The following is a 19,493-nucleotide window of genomic DNA, read 5'->3' on the forward strand; positions in this document are numbered from 1 at the left end:
GCTTGAGATATCAAAAAGATTGTCCGATGATTTCCGCATTCTGTTATTAGAGACTTAAAAAACAAAACAATCCAGTCCTGGTTCACCTACATTGCCTTTTTGTCACCACTCATTCAGAATTGAAATAATCAGGCTTGTATTTTATTTTCAATACACACGAACAAAAATAGTAGAATTTGGTTAATAGAATAATCTACAATTATCCTAGTTGAAATTATTTGCCTAATTTTTACATAAAACTAAAATTGCTTAAGAATGCAAATATTATGCTGTTAGAAGAATAGCATTTCTAATACATTAACTTGTAATTCCAACTAATTTTATTTAGAGAAGGGCAGCGTGGAAGCATTACTGAGGTAAGAGTATGAAGATGTGAATGAACCAAAGATTTGATGCCACCTTTGGATTTTCTGAATACTGATGGTTCTTCAGCTCTAAAACTAAAGCATTTACCCTGTTGATATTACAATATAAAGACTTCACCAAATCTATATCTAATGCTGTGGTTACTCATGTCATAAAAATAAAATGATTTTTAAATGACTGTTACATAAAAAGTTATTAAGTTTGTCTAATAGTTTAAGTTATATTTTACATAAATTTGATTTGTATAAAATCTGCCATAGTAAAAGCTTTAAAGTCAGTCTCCAGGAAATCTGGTTAAGTACAATGAAAGGGTTGCAGAAGTTTTTGGAATGTTGGCATCTCTTCAAAACAATCCTGGCGTGTGCTTTTGGTGAGATGTGTTTTATGTCAAATAGATTCAAAAAAAAAAAATCTAAGCTCTCCTTACACAGTGTATAATTAATTCAATAACAATGAGAAAATTAAATCTTTCCACAATTAAAACACTTTTGCATTAAAAAAAGGAAATTACTTTTTGTACCAAAAATCCCTGAATAATTTTTAGTGTCCTATTTAAAAGATTTTCCAAGATAGCCTTTTATGCATTTTATTTATTATGTGAGAGAATAACCTTAGTTACACACATTTTTCTTCTTGGTTACACGTATTGCTTTGTCCCCTAAATCAAATTATGAAGGGACAAATCATAACTTAAGTTTTATAATCCATACATGTGCTGGAGAGGTGTCATTTCTTATATAAATTATTCCCCTCTCTCCATCTACGTGTCCTCACATAAAATCTAAGAAATGTATATGCATTAAGGCAACTGAAACTAACACATTTGCTGCCATGTGTTTATTTTTTCAGCACTATCAGAAAAAGTGACAGTATGATTCTCACAGGATGGTGTGGCACTATAGGATCAGCACTGCACTACTGCCTCAAGGTCGGCAGCTCAAACCCACCAGTCACTCCTTGGAAACCCTATACAAGGGTGGTTATTAGTCAGGACTGTGTTGATGGCACTTAACAATAACAGCAGCAGCAATATGATTCTATAAAGATGTTTATCTTTTAGTATTTAATAGCATTTTAACAAATTATCTCTGAGATTCAATGTTTTTGATACACCTACTACACACTACTCTAGTGGTTATGAATCGGGCTGCTAACCTCCAGGTTGGCAGTTCAAAACTACCAGTTGTTCCGCAGGAGAAAGATGAGGCTTTCTGCTCCCGTAAAGATTTGTAGCCTCAGAAACCCTGTATAGGGTCTCTATGAGTCAGAACCGACTCCAGAGTACTTAACAACAACTACTACACACTGGGTTAATGCACTGGAGTACAACGTTGGTTTGATGTGTAAGGTCAGTGATTCATGCTTACTAGTTGCTCCTTGGAAACCCTATACAGGGTACTGCTGGAGGTATGTCATTAATGTGCAAAATAGTTGGATTGATTTTTTAAATTATTTTAAATGTGAAATGACAGATAATGAGATAGTCAAAAAGCGAGGAGTTGGTGTAAATGATTCTTCTCAGCTGCCTTTTGCTTCTTGTTCCTTGAGGGTAGAAGCTTTATCACATCCCTCTCTCTGGGTCCAGGACACCTTCTCCAGTCCTTTACATTACCAAACCACTCAAACCAGTTGCTGTCAAGTCAATTCTAGATCCTGGTAAACCCACGTGCTTCAGAGCAGAACCCATACTCCATATGGTTTTCAATGGCTGCGACTGTTCAGGAGGAGTAAATAACCAAGGCTTCTTCCAAGGCCTCTCTGGATGAAATTGAGCTGCCAACATTTTGGTTAGTATGCAAGGCATAACCTACCCAGCGCTCCCCTTCTGTATATAAAGAACACAAAAGAGGTTTTCCTAAGAATGAATGCATAACAGAATATTATGCAGCCTTAAAAAAGGAACAAAGTCACACTTCCGGTAAGATAGCAGACTAGTCAGATACACTATAGGGACCGTCTACAACAAAGATATGAGAGACCAAATAAATCGGGCACATGAAAATTCTGGAACCCTGAACTTCATTAGAAAGGTTAGAGAGGTAGCTTGAGTTTTCATTGGGAGGAGAAGCTGAGCAAGGAAGGTAAGAGAGGGAGACTAACTGGCAAATGGCTGACCAGGTATGGTCTACCATTTTGCACCTTTGTGAACAGGTTTGGCAACAGAAGATGGCCTGGCAGAGCAGATTCACACAAGTTGACTGAAAGGTGTGATTCCTTCTTTTTCCCCATGATCCTCTGGTGACCAGGGGTGTGGCCAGCTCACACCCTCATATACTACTCCTCCATCCCCCGCACAGACCCTGCTCTCCAGGAGCTCACAGACAAGTGGCTGGGAGCCACACCAGGTTGATGTGGGGGCCGGCTGTGCCACTCTGGTGCAGCATTTTAGTGCCGGGACTCAGATGGGCTCGGCTTAGTACCTACGGAACAGATAGGGGCATCAGAACAGCATTTAACCAGTCACCCTGCCCCCAGCTGCCCCAGGCTACTAACAGACACTGAAATTAGCTCCATCAAGGGCCTCCATGAACTACTTCCAGATTGAGTGTCCGGATAATAGATACCACTGAGGCCGACAGGAACTCCATCTACGGCCAAAAACTCTGCTGCCACATTCATTCCACACTCACCACCTGAAATCACTGGTTGACAGAAACCCTCCAGAGTTCTCGCCTCTCCAAAAGCTGCCCTGTTTTTGTTTTGGGGTTTGGTTTTTTTCATTTTGTTATTTCTTCTTCTATAGTTCCATTTTCTTGTCCCTCTTTTCTCTTTTAGTCATTAGATTCTTATTTTCTAGTCCCGGCCTGTTTTTAATTCTTTGTCCTCCTTTATTATTTTCTCTTTGCCAATGTTGGTTTCTTGCTTGTTTATTCTGTTTGCTTCCTGGTGTGTGCATGGCAGGGTGTGTGTGTGTGTGTGTTTATGCTCTTTCCCACCCAATGGGAGACAGCCTAGCCACAACCATACCCTCTGCAGCTCCATCTGTTGGGCAAAAGCCAATACTATTTGGTATATCACCTGATTAACACCGTCCAAACCCACCCTAAACTAAGGTATATGAACAGCGAACAGAGAATGATGCACACATTTCCATTCCCTAACTACAACCACAGGACAAAGTTGGTGAGAGCCTAAGAACACATCAACATGCAGTCATCAATTAAATGCAAATATAAAAACACCACAATGTCCCAGAAACAACTTTAGCTCATACAGAGAAACAAGAGAGATTAGCACAATGACCAAGATGCAGATCCAAAAAAAAAGTTTCTGAAAAATAAAAAGTAATGGAACTGACCATGGACTTCAGAACAAACAAGATGGCGGATCGGGTGGACGTATAGCAGAGAGCTCCGCCAACAACAACAGAGAATACCCGACCAAGAAGGTTCAGGGGATGGTCCCAGAACTCTGAACCACATATAAAGGAATACTTAGAAGGTTGGAAGGCTCACAGCTGGGGGAATTTGTGGCAGAAGCAAGAAATCTATTGATTTCTAGTCCGGCTCGCTCGGCTGCTCCAGGAGCCGCCATCTTGGGTGAGACCACGTGGGGGAAGGATCAGAGCGGCCACAGACGCCTGGCAGAACCGCTGAGATAAAGGTGTGGACATTCTTTTCTTTTGGTATCTGTTCATTGGTCCCTTGCTGTCTGTGCAACTCCATTCTGGTGACTACAGGGGTGCCTGAGCTAGTGGGCAGCCCAGCCCCACCCTCGGAGGTTCTACTACTCATGCGCACAGATCTCCTCAAAATTTAAAGAGACAGTTTCCAAATAAAACCAAACGGCCACAGCCGGCCCTGAACTGTTTCAACTAGAAAAAAGGCCTGAACGGGGATTGTGGAGCAGGACAAGCAGACAAAAGAGGAAATAGGCCGAAAATTAAATCCTAAGTTACATCAAAAAGTAATGGAACTAACTGAAAAGGAATCCAAAAGAATGATATTTAGATATCTACAAAGTATAGAGAGAAAAATCAAGGAAAGCAAGGAGAACACAAAAAACACTTAGAAGAATTCAGGAAAAAACTACAAGAAAAAACAGACAAAATAAATGCACATTTTCAAACAATACAAAACCTGCAGCTAGAAATCCAGATTAACACTAAAATTTCAGAGACAGAAAATTCATTGAAGGGGCAAAGGAGTAGATCTGAAGCAATGGAAGCCCGAATTAGTGAGCTTGAAGATAAATTTTTCAATACTAGTATAGTACAGGAGTCCTGGTGTGCACTGTAGGATAATGCACTGGACCACAAGGTCAGTATGAACCACAGGGTCAGTGGTTCAAACTAACCAGCCACAACTCAGGAACCTTATATCAAACATTCAGAGAAGAGCTGACACCAATTCTAATCAAACTATTCCATAATACATAAAATCATGGGAAATTCCTGAATTCATTTTATGAAACAAGCATAACTCGGATCACTAAGAAAGAAAAGTATAGCCCAATATTCTTCGTGAACATAGATGAAAAAATTCTCAACAAAATCCTAGCAAATAGAATCCAACAATATATACAAAAAATAATACATCATGACCAAGTGGGATTCATACCAGTATGTAGGGATGGTTCAATATTAGAAAAACAATCAATGTAATCCACCACATAAATAAAACAAAGGAAAAAATACATGATCTATCAATTGATGCAGAAAAGCCATTTGACAAAACCCAGCACTCATTCCTGATCAAAACACTCAACAAAATAAGAATACAATGAGAATTCCTCAACATAATTAAGGGCATATAAAAAGCCAACAGCCAACATCATTCTCAATGGTTAGAAACTGAAGTCATTTCCCTTGCAAACAAGGAACTAGACAAGTATGCCCTCTATCACCACTCCTATTCATTATTGTGTGAGAAGTCTTAGCCAGAGTTATAAAGAAAGAAAGAGAAATTCACAGCATCATGATGTGGTGCTGTAGGATAAGCACTGGACCACAAGGTCAGTTTGAACCATGAGGTTGGTGCTTCAAAACCACCAGTCACTCCTCAGAAACCCTATACAACATCACTATGAGTCGAAGTTGACTCAATGTCAATTAATAGCAGCAGCAAATTGGCAAAGAAGTAAGACTCTTATTTTCTGACTATATGATCCTATACTTAAAAATCTTAAAGCATCCACAGGAAAATTTTAGAACTCATTGATAGATTTGGCAAAGTGGCAGGGTACAAGATCAGCATACAAAAATTAGTTGGATTATTTTACACTAATAAAGAGAGCTCTAAAAAGCAAATTAGGAAAACAATACCATTTACAATAGCCAAAAGATTAAATATTTGGTAATAAATCTAACCAGAGAAGCAAAAGACCTTTACAATGAAAATTACAAAACACTACTACAAGAAACCAAAAAAGACATGTAGAAATGGAGGAATATCTCTTCCAGTGGATAGGAAGACTTAGCATTGTGAAAATGTGAACACTACCCAAAGCAATCTAAAGATACAACGCTATAACAATCCAGATTCCAACATCATTCTTTGGAAAAACTAATCACTAACTTTATATAGAAAGGAAAGAGACCCAGGATAAGCAAAGCAGTATTACAAAAAAAAGAACAAAGTAGGTGACCTCTTACTTGCCGCTCTCAAAACCTGTACATAGCCACAGTAGTCAAAACAGCCTGGTAACTAGTACAATGAAAACCACATAGCTCAATGACCAAAACTGAGAACCCAGAAATAAATCCATCCACCTATGGGCAGTTGTTCTTCTATAAATAGCCAAAATGCATTAAATGGAGACAAGATAGTCTCTTCAACAAATGCTATTAGCAAAATTGGAAATCCATTTGCAGAAAAATTAGACATGACCTATACTTCACACCATATACAAAAATGAACTCCATGTGCATTACAGACCCAATGTAAAACTTACATCTATACAGATCATCAATGAAAAATGGAGTCAGGTGTGGCACTGTAGGATGAGCACTGGTCCACAAGGTCAGTCAGAACTGCAAAGTTGGCAGTTTAAACTCACCAGCCAATCTTTGTAAACCCCATATGGGTTACAATGAGCCAGAACTGACTTGACAGCACATAAAAACAATGCAAAAATGGGACAAGCTTAGGAGCTCTGAATATACGGCATAACTACACTATCAAGCATAACTGAAAACACCCAAACAGAAGACAAAATAGAAGACTGCAACTTCCTAAAAATTTGACACTTAGGTGCATCCAAAGATTTTACCATAAGATTAAAAAGATAACCCATAGACTGGGAAAAAAATTTTTGGTAATGACTATCAGACCAAGGACTACTCTCCCAAACTGAAAGAACACTTCAGCGCTTCAACAAGAAAACAAATAATCCAGTTTAAAAATAGGTGAAAGGACATGAACAGAGACTTCACCAAAGAAGACATTCAGGAAGCCAAGAAACATATGAAGAGATGCTCACAATCACTAGCCATTAGAGAGATGAAAATCAAATAACAATGAGTTATCATCTTACTCCAGTATTAATAACAAAGTTCAAAAAAAGAGAAAACAACACATGCTGGTAAAGGTGTAGAGGGACTGGGACTCTCCTACATTGCTGGTGGAATTGTAAAATAGTGCATACTGTGTCAAATGGTATGGTGCTTTCTCAAAACGTTGGAAACTGAAATGCCGTATGACCCAGCAATCCCTCTACTTGGTACATATCCTCAAGAAATAAGAGCTTTGATACGGCCAGATATACGCACATCCACGCATCCGTGTTCACTGCAATACTATTCACAGTAGCAAAAATATGGAGACAGCCTAAATGCCCATCAGCAGAAAAATGGTTAAATATATGTTGGTACATACACACAATAGAGTTTTATGCAACATTGAAGAATCTGCAAAACACCTGACAACATGGATGTACCTGGAGCACATTATGCTGAGTGAAATTAGTCAATCACAAAAGGATAAATACTGCATTTGGTTCGACACCCAAATAGACCACATTGTTAAAAGTTAAGAAAAGATTTTCTTGCTAAACTAAATAATCTCTGATGGTTACAGGGCAGGTGTGTGTGTGGGGTGGGGGGATAAGTGAATAGAGGCAAATACTATTAACTGATGGTACATGGAGTGAATTGCAATCATTGTAATGACACTAAGTATATAATTTGTTGATCTGTTCTATAAACCTTCCTAAATTCACAAGAAAAAAAAAAAAAAAGGAATGAAGTACTGTTACAAGCTACAAATGAATACACTTTGAAAATATTATACTTAGTAGGTGAAGTCAGATACAAAAAAAAACATATTGTATGATTATATTTACATGAAATGTCAGAAAAGTCAAACCCAAACACAGGAAACAGATTAGTCGTTACCAAGAGGGAAGAGAGATGTGACTATGGGTATAGGGTTACTTTGTGGGATGATTAAAGTGTTTTGCAATTACATAGTAAACAACCTTTTGAATAGTTTAAGACTGTACATTTTAAGAGGGTGAATTTTATGGTTATCTGAATATCTCAATTTTAAAAAAAGAGTGCGTGCCTGTCTATATTATTTTTCCCTCACCTTGCGTTAAAAAAAGACTGCTTACCGACTAATATGTAGCCTGATTTAACTGTCCATACCCTTGGACATATTCTTGGCTACTCAGCTAACGTCTTCAGAGAATAAATTTATGCTGATACTAGAATAAGCAAAGGAATGCGACCAAAGTAATCACAGTATCTTATCAAAAAACAAGTAAAAACAACTTTTAGATTATTCCACAGTACCTGTTTGTTCCAATCCCTATATTCAAAAGTGTCAGTGTTTGAAAAGTGACTGTACTGAAATAGTCTAACTCGTTATTTTCCTTTCCTTTCTTCTGTCTTATTACTCAATAACAGAATTAAATGCTATTTGGAGCTAATAGCAAATGATCTAATCACAACTCAAGTCAATAAACATTTGGAAGACTGTGTGCCAAGCACAGTGGTAGGCTGAGAAATAAGTTCTCTTTAAATAACAAAACAACGTATCTTTACAAACAACCTCATCTATCACTTCCTCTGAAATTTTAAATTATCATTCTGGAGAAGAATGAAGGCAGTTCTCTCGCCATTAAGCTGTTAAACCACAGAATAAATATTTGTTAAATGCTTACTTAATAAAATGATATAATAACATGAAAAGAGCATCAGCTTGAATTCCAAATCTCTATTTTCTAAGCTGTGTGGTTTGGAAAAATCAGTAAACCTTCATGAACCTTATCGTCCTCTTTTATAAAATGGGAATACAAATATCTGCACAACATAGTATGAGGAATAAATGAGATAAGAACAAAGTGTTTAGCAAGCCTTCAGTGAATGGAAGTTATTTTTATGATTATGTTCATGGCACAAAAGAGCTAGGATGAATAAGTTAATTTCCAACGTCAGCAAAGATTGGAGCAGAATGTTGGAATAGGTTGTGAGCTTGTAAAAATGGGGAGTGAAAGGAATTCTAGATGAAAAGAAGATAACTTGCAACAGTATTGAGGCCTGAAAGTGCAGAGAACATGGAGAAGGTTCAATTAATGTTTAGTGAATTGCACTGCATTGATTATACATTATATTGGATGTGCTAGTACATAAAATCACAAATTCTTACACTAACAGTTCTTCCTTTAAAAATCTACAAGTGTATATTTTAAAACAGGAGTTTTAAAACTGAGGAGATTTCTAAGCAAGAACTTTAAAAGGGCCATGTCATTTCTCCTTTCCATTTATAGTAAAATATTATAGGAAAGAAATGAATTCTGAAAAATGAAAACAGAACTTAAAGATTGGAAAATTCTGTTGTACAAATAATGAACACGTGTCCTAGAAGTTTCACCAGGGATATAGCTACACAGTCTTTTGTTAAAGAGATTAAGCCTATGACTACTGAGTCTAACCCACTACCAGAGCAGAGTCCTGGTGTGGTTTGAAGCGCATGGTTGACAGTTCAAGCTCACCAGCCACTCCCTGGAAATCCTATACAGGGTCACTATGAATTGGATTGACTTGATGGCACTTTACAACAACAGACTAAGGCGGCAGGGACAGGACTAAAGAAAAGGAAGGCTGTTTGTTCTTGGGAGTTCTACAGGCAGGAAATAGCCCAAAGCAGCTGTATTTGTTATCCTCCAAGAACAGAAAAGGACCATTCCTGGAGTAGCCTGGAGAGCAGCAGAATGGTTGGAAGAAGCACAGGAAGCAGGGCTGCCTTGGTTCCATAAAAGTGTGGAGTCACAGTCTCTGGGGGTTTCAGAGAGGGGAGCCACAGTTCTTGCAGATCCCCACCAACTCTGCTCTGGAGACTATGGGACTGCCTTTCAGGTAAGCCATGAAGATGGGGCTCTGGCCCAAAATCCAGACAACACGGCCAACACCCAGATGGTCCTACACAACAGAGAATTCTTTTCAAGCTTTGAGAGCTAATGTAACTTGTTCTGCTTGGTTTTGGACTTGCTTGATACCTGTTAACCTTTCTTTTTCTCCAATTTCTCCCATTTATAATAGAAATGTCTACCTTGTACCTGGTCCACCATTATACTTTGGAAGCAGACAACTTGCATTCTAGATTTAACAATGTTTACAGATAGGAATTTTGCCTCAAGATAGAATATGCCTAAAGTTTTACCCATATTTGATTTATAGGATTCTAAAAATGAAATATAGATTTAAAGAGTTGATTTAAGACTTTAGGGATGATGTGACAGGGCGAATGTGTTTTGTATATGTGAAGAACATGAATTTTTTGGGGGGAGGGAGGCGAAAGAGTGGAATGTTATGACTGAATTATGTTCCCACCAAAAAATATATGTTGCAAATCCTACTATACCTATAGTTAGAATTCATTTGGAGGCTGGTTTCTTTGTTATGTGAAAGAGGCAGTGTTAGTGTAGTGTAGGGTTGCTATAACTCAAGGACTTCTGAGATATGAAGGGGCAGATTACAAAACAAACAGAGATGGAGGAAGGCAGATGCCATGCCACATGAAGATTGCCAAGGAAATGAGACCCAGACACTGAAGAGACAAGAACATTCCCCCAGAACTGATGAATTCTCTGACTTCCTCTGCTGTTTGAATTCTATCCCCAAACTGTGAGAAGAGTCCTGGTGTGGTGCTGTTAAGATAAGCAGTGGACTGCTAACTGCAAATTTGGAAGTTCAAACCCACAACCCTCTTCAGAAACCCCAAACAAGGTTGCTATGAGTTAGAAATGACTTGTCAGAACTTAACAACAACAAACTGTGAGAAAACAAATTTTCTGTCTGTTAAAGCAACCCATTTATGGTATTTCTGTTTGAGTAGTACCATGTAAATAAGATATTCATCCAGGATACTGCGAATATCAGTTGCACATTCCCTATAATTGCTGAGTAGTTTTCATTGTAACGATTACCAAAGCATGTTTACACATTTACCCACTGAAGGGTATCTTAATTGATTCCAGCTATTGTTGATTATGAATGAAACTGCAAAAAAATATTGAATTTGAATATAAACTAAGTTTTCATTTCTTTTTAGTAAATACCTAGAAAATGAATCACTGGATCACATGCTAAGTTTATGTTTAACTACATAAGGAAATGGGATTGAGGTGGCTCCATATAATAAGCGCTGGACTGCAAACCATGAGGTCATGGTTTGAGCCTACCAGCTGTTTCTGTGGGAGAAACATGAGGCTTTCTGCTTCTGTGAAGATTTAAAGTCTCAGAAATCCTATATAAGGTCGCTATGAGTTTGAACCAACTCAACATCACTTAACAACAACAAATACAAGGAAACGGAGTTCTGGTGTGGTGCTGTCACATAAGCACTGGACTCCTAATCACAAGGTCAGTGGTTCGAACACACCAGCCACTCCTCAGAAACCGTATACATGGTCACTATGAGGGAGCCAATGCAACAGCACGTAAAAACAGTCTATAAGCAAAGACTGAAGTGTTGTCTAAAGTGGCTGTAGCATTTTGCAGTCCCCGGGCACGAGGCTGTCTGAGAATTCAAGTACCTCTGCATTCTCACCGATGCATGTTATCAGTTTCTTTAGTCTCAGCCCAGCAACAGACGTTCATAAGGGCAGTGGTACAATTCTTGCCTTCTCTGCAGGAGACCAGGATTTGATTCTGAGGTAATGCGCTCCCACCCACAGTCACTGCCCATATGTCAGTGGAGGCTTGCATGCTGCTATAATGACAACAGGTTCCAGGAGAGCTTCCAGACTTCGCAATGCTATCCATAGCATGTCAAGATCCACACAGCTGAAAGCCTTTGCATAGTCAATAAAGCACAGGTAAACATCTCTCTGGTATTCTCTGCTTTCAGCCAAGATCCATCTGACATCAGCAATGATCTGCCATGTCCTGGTCTGAATCAGACTTGAACCTCTGACAGTTTGCTGTCAATGTACTGTTGCAACCATTTTTAAATTATCTTCAGCAAAATTTTACTTGCATGTGATGTTAATGATACTGTCCCATGATTTCTGCATTCCATTCTGTCACCTCTCTTTGGAACGGGTATAAATATGGATTTCTTCCAATCAGTTGGCCAGGTAGCTGGTCTTCCAAGTTTCTTAGCATAGATGATTGAGACCATCCAGGGCTGCATCAGTTTGTTGAACTATTTCAATTTATAGTCTATCAGTTCCCAGAGCCTTGTTCTTTACTAATGCAAGGTATAAAATATGCTAAAATCACTAAGAATTAAACTCAGGAATATGATGCCAAAAGGAAATAACAATGCTCCTGTAAGTATATTTCACATAAAAATGTAAACTGATTTTTGATACCTACTTTTTCTGAGTAACATATATAATCTACAAATAAAAACCTGAAGAATTTTATGATTTTTAAGCAACTTTGACAATCCAATCTGCCCCTGGATTTAACCATAAACATATGGTCTGATTTTTTTTCTCTACTCAGTAGAGCATGCTATACGTGCTCTACTGAGTATAGCATGCTTGAGTTTCTAATTTCCACTTCTTATGATGTCATAATTTGTTAATATTACAATTATTGCACTATCACATTATGCTGTAATTATTATAGCATTATATTTTGTTGTTATTAATGCATCATTATTTATTATACCAGAGTCCTGGTGTGGTGCTATAGGATAAGTACTGGACTGCTAGCCTCAAGGCCGGCGATTCAAACCCACAAGCCACTTCTTGGAAACCCTATGTAGGGTTGTTATGTATCAGAAATGATGTGATGGCACTTATTAACAACAGCAAAGTTATTACATCATAATAAATGTTACATATTATGATGCTATTCATTATGATACCTTAAAAAAGTAAAATTATTCAAAGATGGTATATTTTAATATAACACTTTATCGAAGCTATTTATTCCTGTATACATAACAAATAAATGGATTTAAAACTAGTCCCTCATTTGTACTGAAGTTAACATACACAGTAAAAGATGCAATAAATGTTAACTTGTACAGTCAGGGAAAAAATAGAAATGACTTTTTAAATCACTTTTTTCAAAGTTGCTTTTACTATATAAAACTGTTAGACACATCAATCATGACATGGAATTAAGAAAGCAGTAGTAAGTGGTCAAAAATAAACCCAAAGAATTTAATACCAAATGAAAGATTCCAAAGATAGCATCTGTCAGAACAATCAATTCAATTTATCTCTTCTATATTGAGTTCTGAAAGTAACAATAATAATGAAGGGGGAAAAACAAGGATTTTACAAATTTCCTGGCCACAGTGTGCTGCAATCTACCATATCTTTGGTCAATTTTTAATGGATGATTGTTGAAAGAGTTGCTACTGCTAATAAACTGCTTGATATCTTTATTTGTGGTTATTGTTAATTGCTGTCCAGTTGATTCTGACTCATAGCAAACCTGTTTCCAAAGAGCGGCTAACGGAATTGAACCACTGAGCTTGCAATCAGCAGTCCTATGCTTATCCTACAGTGCCAATACCAGGAGTCCATGATATCTTCATACATGCACATTAAATTACCATGCACTTCAAAGTGAAATATGCATTTCTCTCTGATATAGCCATAATCTGGGTTTAAACACTCTTAGAAGCATACATCTGCCAGAAGTAATATGGTTTTGATCTTGTTGTGATACAGTGAATTTCCTTCAGTACCTTCAAGACTTCTGTGTTTAGGCAGGAGTGAATTCCTTCAAGGTCACCCAAAGTCCTGAGAGCCTTTGAAGATTATTTTGTCACTTGGTCTCTCTTATTCTTTAAAACATTTGACCATGCCTCAGAGTTTCATTAGAGTAAAACATGAAACCCACAAAACTTATGGGAAAAAAGTCATAACTGACTATATTTGCCATGGCAATCAAATTCATTTAAAAAATATTCAGTATGCAGATATATACCAATTACAGAGTGAAAAACTTGGCTTCTATTTAAAGTGATCTAATTATAGCTAACTCTGAGATGAGGCTAGGTAGCTCTGCTCTCCTAATATTGTATTCGATGTAAAATCAAATGAAAATTTTGAAATGCACTATTTGTTTAACTTTTCTAAATAAAACTTCCTATTCGCTTATCTTGGGTTCTTTTACTTCTATAAGGATTTTTATTTTATTATGACTTACTAATTGTCAACTGAACATCATTTAATGCCATTTTTGTAAGTCAATATATATTTAACTATTGCCATCTTGTGGTCAGACATTCATATGGGTGAAACAGAAAACAGTATCAAATTCTTTTTAGAGACATTTAGACTTGAAATCCAACCAAAGAAAAATATTTTCCTATTGGCTGAGAAAAATGAGTGTATTAACTACATCTCCCCCCTCAAATGACAAAATTCATTTATAATAATATAAGAAATTAGTATTTTCTTAAAAAATTAAATAAGCTCATTGTTCATGAATGGTATAGTTGCTCTCGGTTGCTTGCGAGTTCATTCTGACTAATGGAGACCCTCATGTGCATAGAAGAACTGTTCCATATGGGCTTTTGGAAGCAAGCTCTAGGGCTGTCTTCTGCGGCACTTATGGTTAGATGCTGAATGCTTACCCATTTGCACCACCCAAAGATTCCTTGAATGGTAATAGCACTTAATGAAAGGACATCAACTCAGTCCTGATATTATCTTGCTGTTGTGATTGTTAAGTGCCATCGAATCAGTTCTAACTCTGTATAGTGTTTTCCAGAGTCCTGGGGTGGTGCTGTAGGATAAGCACTGGACTGCAAACCACGAAGTCAGAGACAGTTTCAAACTCACCAGTTGCTCTTCGGAAACATCATACAGGGTTGCTATGAGTCAGAATCGACTTGATGGCACTTAACAACAACAGAGGGTTTCCAAAGAGTAACTGGTGGATTTCAACCACCAACTTTGTGGTTAACCTGCTGATCCTGCAGTGCCATTTTTGCTCATATTTATATACTGTCATTATTAATTTTTAAATCACTGTGAGGTGAGTTTTATAGATAACTTTCCAAAGGACTCTAAAACACAGTGTTAATTAAGACCTGGTTGTACCCCAGAATGCCACACCAGGGCTCAACCTCAAAATATGATTGAGCCCTGGTGTGGCACTGTAGGAGAAGCAATGGAATGGTAACCACAAGGATGGCAGTTCAAATCCACCAACCACTTTACAGAAGAAATACGTAGCAGTAGCAGTGTGCATCTATAAAAATTGTTGGTGCAAAGTGTCGCTGAGTCAGTGACTCTCATAGGGTTTCAAAGGAGCAGCTGGTTGGTTTGAACCGCTGACCTTTCAGTTACCAGTGCTTATCCTACAGTGCCACACCAGGCTGATTACGACCTTGGAACCCCTTTGAGATCATTCTATTCTGTCCTATAGGTTTTCTCTGAGTCAGAAGTGACTTAATGGCCACAGGTTTTGGGTATAACGATTAGGTTAAAAAAGCAAGAGGGAAGGCAAAGTTCTCAAAAGGTAGAACAAGAGAGGAACACAAAACAAATGGCAGACCACTGCTACATGCTTCACGTAACACAATCTTAATAACTAACTTGAGCAAATCCTCATCTAGGTCCATCCCCAAATGCCCAGTGCATAGTCACAGGGCATTTAATAATATGTATTCATTCAATACATGGCATTGCGGGTTAATGCAATGGACTGCAAAGTCGGTTTGAACTGCAACGGCAGCAGTTCAAGCTCACCAGTTACTCCTCGGAAACCCTATAGAGGGCCATTATGAGTCAGAACAGACTTGAAGGCAATTAACAGCAACAACAACATTCATTCAATTAAATATGATTTGAAAATGAAGAAAAATACAACTACAAAAGCAAAGAAAAACATTTTCTAATGCTCAAAATATTCCTAATACTTCTTCCTGGATTGGACCAGAACGTTTTTGAACAGATGAGATCTTAGTTTCTACTGATGTCTTGCAGAATTTAGACTACAACGACTATAAAAAATTTTAAATTATTAATTTTTTGTTGTTGTTAAGTGCCATGAGTCGGTACCAACCCATAGGGACCCTGTATAGGGTTTCTGAGGAGGGGCTGGTGAGCTTGAATCACCAACCTGCGGTTCAAACCGACTTTGCAGTCTAGTGCATTAACCCACTGCGCCACGCAAGGACTCTCAAATTATTAAGTAGTAAGAGATTAAATGAAGTACAAGACCAGCAGCCTTATAGAATCAAAGACATTATCAGAATATTTTAATGCTGGTGGTGAAATTAAAGTACAACCAAATCATTATAATAATCAAACAACAGTTCATTCAAGTAATAATAGTATTTAACATGAGAACCATTTGCTCTATGAGTTGTACTTGTTGGTCAACATCACCTGACAACACCAAATAGACTTTACAAAGAACATTAACAGTCATAATCCCTGCCTTTAACATATTATAATGGAAAACAGTTGACTATGATCTAGCTATAGTTTAACACATAGACAAAAAGATCCTGATACTCAGCTGTACAAGAATCAAAAGACAAGATTAAAGCAGAAACACTTGCTAAGGTTAAAAGAAAATCCATTGAAAATTATGTTTACTGGCAAAAGAACTAGTGAATACACAGTCACATATGATACCAAGTTCTTCATTCAACTGGACTAAATTAGAGAAAATAAAAGCAAAAAGACCTAGAGACACGAGAAAGACATGCAAAAGTAGAGATATCTCATTACATATTTGTTTAATGTGAGAATAAGTATCATATTATTACATGGAACTAAGAGTTACCTTGTGGTGAGACTGAAGTTTCAGATCTACTTCTTACATGTATTAAACGACTTTGTGCTGGTTTATATTCAACTTGTTTGTGTTCAATATCCTGGTCTTGCTTTTGATGGCACTAAAGAATTTAAGACACGAAGTCATCTTTAAGTTACTTTTTAACAAAGTCAAAGCAGTTAATTAATTATTCAGGTGTTTATTCATTGAGTTACTTAACTGGCACTTCTATAGCAAGTGGGTGATGAGTATATGTTATCAAGGAAAGCTATTGTAAATCAAATCTTAAAAATATTTGGATAATAGACATTGATCTCAAATATTCAAGCCACTTCTGCCTATTTTTATTAGAGAAGTCACAGTTCTTTATAAATCAGACTACTGTAAATTAACATACACATTATGGATATAGACAAGTTATGAATTTAATCAATTCTATTCAGTTAAGAGCATTTCTATAGAACTACTTTTGCATAAAATGAAAATCTGCATAATGTACAATAATTTTTTGAAACAGAAAAGCTTTTCTTTCCTGTTTTAAGGAACACATTTCCTGGATATTCTCATAGCATGAGTTGGTACTGTTATCATTTTACAATCCAAGAAGCTTATGCTGTTGTTTTTGTTGTTAGATGCCATCGAGTCGATACCGACTCAGAGACCTTATGCACAGCAGAATGAAACACTGCCCGATCCTGGGACAACTGTTGCCGTGTTTGAGTCCATCAATGCTGCCACTTGGCCAATCCATCTCGTTGGGTGTCTTCCTCTTTTTCTTTGACCCTCCACCTTACCAAACATGATATCCTTCTCCAGCGACCGGTCCATCCTGACAATACGTCCAAAGTATGAGAGTGTGGCCATCTTGGCCTCCAAGGGGCACTCTACCTACACTTCTTTCAAAACGGATCTATTGGTTCTTTTGACAGCCCATGGCACTTTCAATATTCCCCTTAACACCATAACTCAAAAGCATCAATTCTTCTACTGCATTCCTTATTCACTGTCTAGTTTTCGCATGCATATGAGGTTACTGAAAATACCATGGCTTGGGTAAGGCATACCTTAGTCCTCAAACTGACATCTTTGCTCTTCAACACTTTAAAAAGGTCTTGTGCAACAGATTTGCCTAATGCAATACGTCATTTGATTTCTTGACTGCTGCTTCCATGAGTGTTGATAGTTGATCTAAGAAGAGTGAAGTCCTTGACAACTTCAATCTTTTCTCCATTGATAAGAATGTTTATTGGTCCACTGGTTAGGATTTTTGTTTTCTTGACATTGAGATGTAATCCATACCGAAGCTGTGGTCTTTGATCTTCATCAGTAAATGTTTTAAGTCTTCTTCACTTTCAGCAAGCAAGGTTGCATCATCTGCATATCGCAGGTTGTTAATGAGTCTTCTCCAATCCTGATGCTACCTTTTTCTTCATAGAACCCAGCTTCTCGGATGATTTGCTCAGCATACAGGTTGAATAAGTATGGTGAAAGAATACAACCCTGTCGCACACCTTTCTTAATTTTAAACCATTCAGTGTTCCCATGTTCTTTTGGAACAACTGCCTCTTGGTTCATGTACAGATTCCTCATGAGCACAATTAAGTGTTCTGGAATATTCATACTTCACAATGTTGCCCATAGCTTGTCATGATCCACACAATCGAAAGCCTTTGTGTAGTCAATAAAGCACAGGTAAACATCTTTCTCATATTCTCTGCCTTCAGCCAAGATCCATCAGACATCACCAATGATATCCCTTGTTCCACGGCCTCTTCTGAATCTGGCTTGAACCTCTGGAAGTTCTCTGTCAATGTATGCTTGCAGCCGTTCCTGTATTACTTTTAGCAAAATTTTACTCGCATGGGATATCAGAGATTGTCTGATAATATCCACATTCTGTTGGGCCACCTCTCTTTGGAATGGGCACAAATATGGATCTCTTCCAATCAGTTGGCCAGATAGTTGTCTTCCAAATTTCTTGGCAGAGATGAGTGAGTGCCTCTTGTGCTGCCTCACTTTCTTGAAAGATTTCAATTTTTATTCCATCAACTCCTGGTGCCTTGTTCTTTGTCAATTCCTTCAATTAGCCTTGGACTTCTTCCTTCAGTATCATTGGCTCCTGATCATATGCTACCTCAATTTCATCATCACTGGCTTTAGTGGTTGGTGCATAAATTTGAATAACAGTGGTATTAACTGGTCTTCCCTGTAGACACATGGATATAAATCCTATAACAAAGTTATACTTACAGACAGTTCTTGGTATGTTCTTTTGATGATGAATGTGACACATCATCCCCCCTCAATTTGTCATTCCCAGCAAAGTAAAGCATGGGATTATCAGATTCAAAACAGCCAATGGCAATCCATTTCAGCTCACTAATGCCTAGAATATCAATGTTTATGTGTTCCATTTAATTTTAAACAATTTACACTTTTTCTAGATTCATATTTCATATATTCCATCCATATTCCGACTATGAGTGGATGTTCATACCTGTTTCTCCTCATATTGAGTTGTGCCCCATCAACAAATGAAGGTCCTGAAAACTTTACTCCATCCGAGTCATCACGGTCAACTCTACTTTGAGGAGGCAGCACTTCCTCAGTCATATTTTGAGTGCCTTCCAACCTGCGGGACTCATCTTCTGGTACTATATCTGACAATATTCTTGTGTTCTTCACCATGTTTCAATATTCAATATTCTGGTGCTGACAGTGTTCCACTGCTAATCATAAGGTTTTCACTAACTAAATATCTGGAAGTAATCCATCTCTCCTTCTTCATCTGTCTTCATCTGAAAGTTCAACTGAAACCTGTCCACTGTGGGTGATCCTGCTGGTATTTAAAATACCTGTGGCATAGCTTCCCAAATCACAGCAACATGCAAACTACTACAGAAGAACAAAATCAATTAGGGGCTAAATAATTTGTTCTGTTGTTGTTGTTGTCAGGTGCCATCGAGTCGGAACCGACTCATAG

The 19,493-nt window shown here is 37.6% G+C and overlaps 1 protein-coding gene across 3 annotated transcripts in view; it reads right to left on the minus strand.

Annotated features, from left to right (window-relative positions):
* Nucleotides 1-19,493, minus strand: part of KIAA0586 (KIAA0586 ortholog) — a 140,974-nt gene that overhangs the window by 33,411 nt on the left and 88,070 nt on the right. For all 3 annotated transcript variants that reach the window (XM_006864600.1, XM_006864601.1, XM_006864599.1), the window contains 3 exons: nucleotides 16,520-16,631; nucleotides 14,559-14,570; nucleotides 2,666-2,680 (listed from right to left, as the gene is read on the minus strand). In XM_006864600.1, coding sequence (XP_006864662.1) covers nucleotides 2,666-2,680; nucleotides 14,559-14,570; nucleotides 16,520-16,631 — 139 coding nt within the window. The remainder of the gene's footprint in view (nucleotides 1-2,665; nucleotides 2,681-14,558; nucleotides 14,571-16,519; nucleotides 16,632-19,493) is intronic.

This window comes from Chrysochloris asiatica, unplaced genomic scaffold (assembly GCF_000296735.1).
Source record: "Chrysochloris asiatica unplaced genomic scaffold, ChrAsi1.0 scaffold00067, whole genome shotgun sequence".
Lineage (NCBI taxonomy): Eukaryota > Metazoa > Chordata > Mammalia > Afrosoricida > Chrysochloridae > Chrysochloris > Chrysochloris asiatica.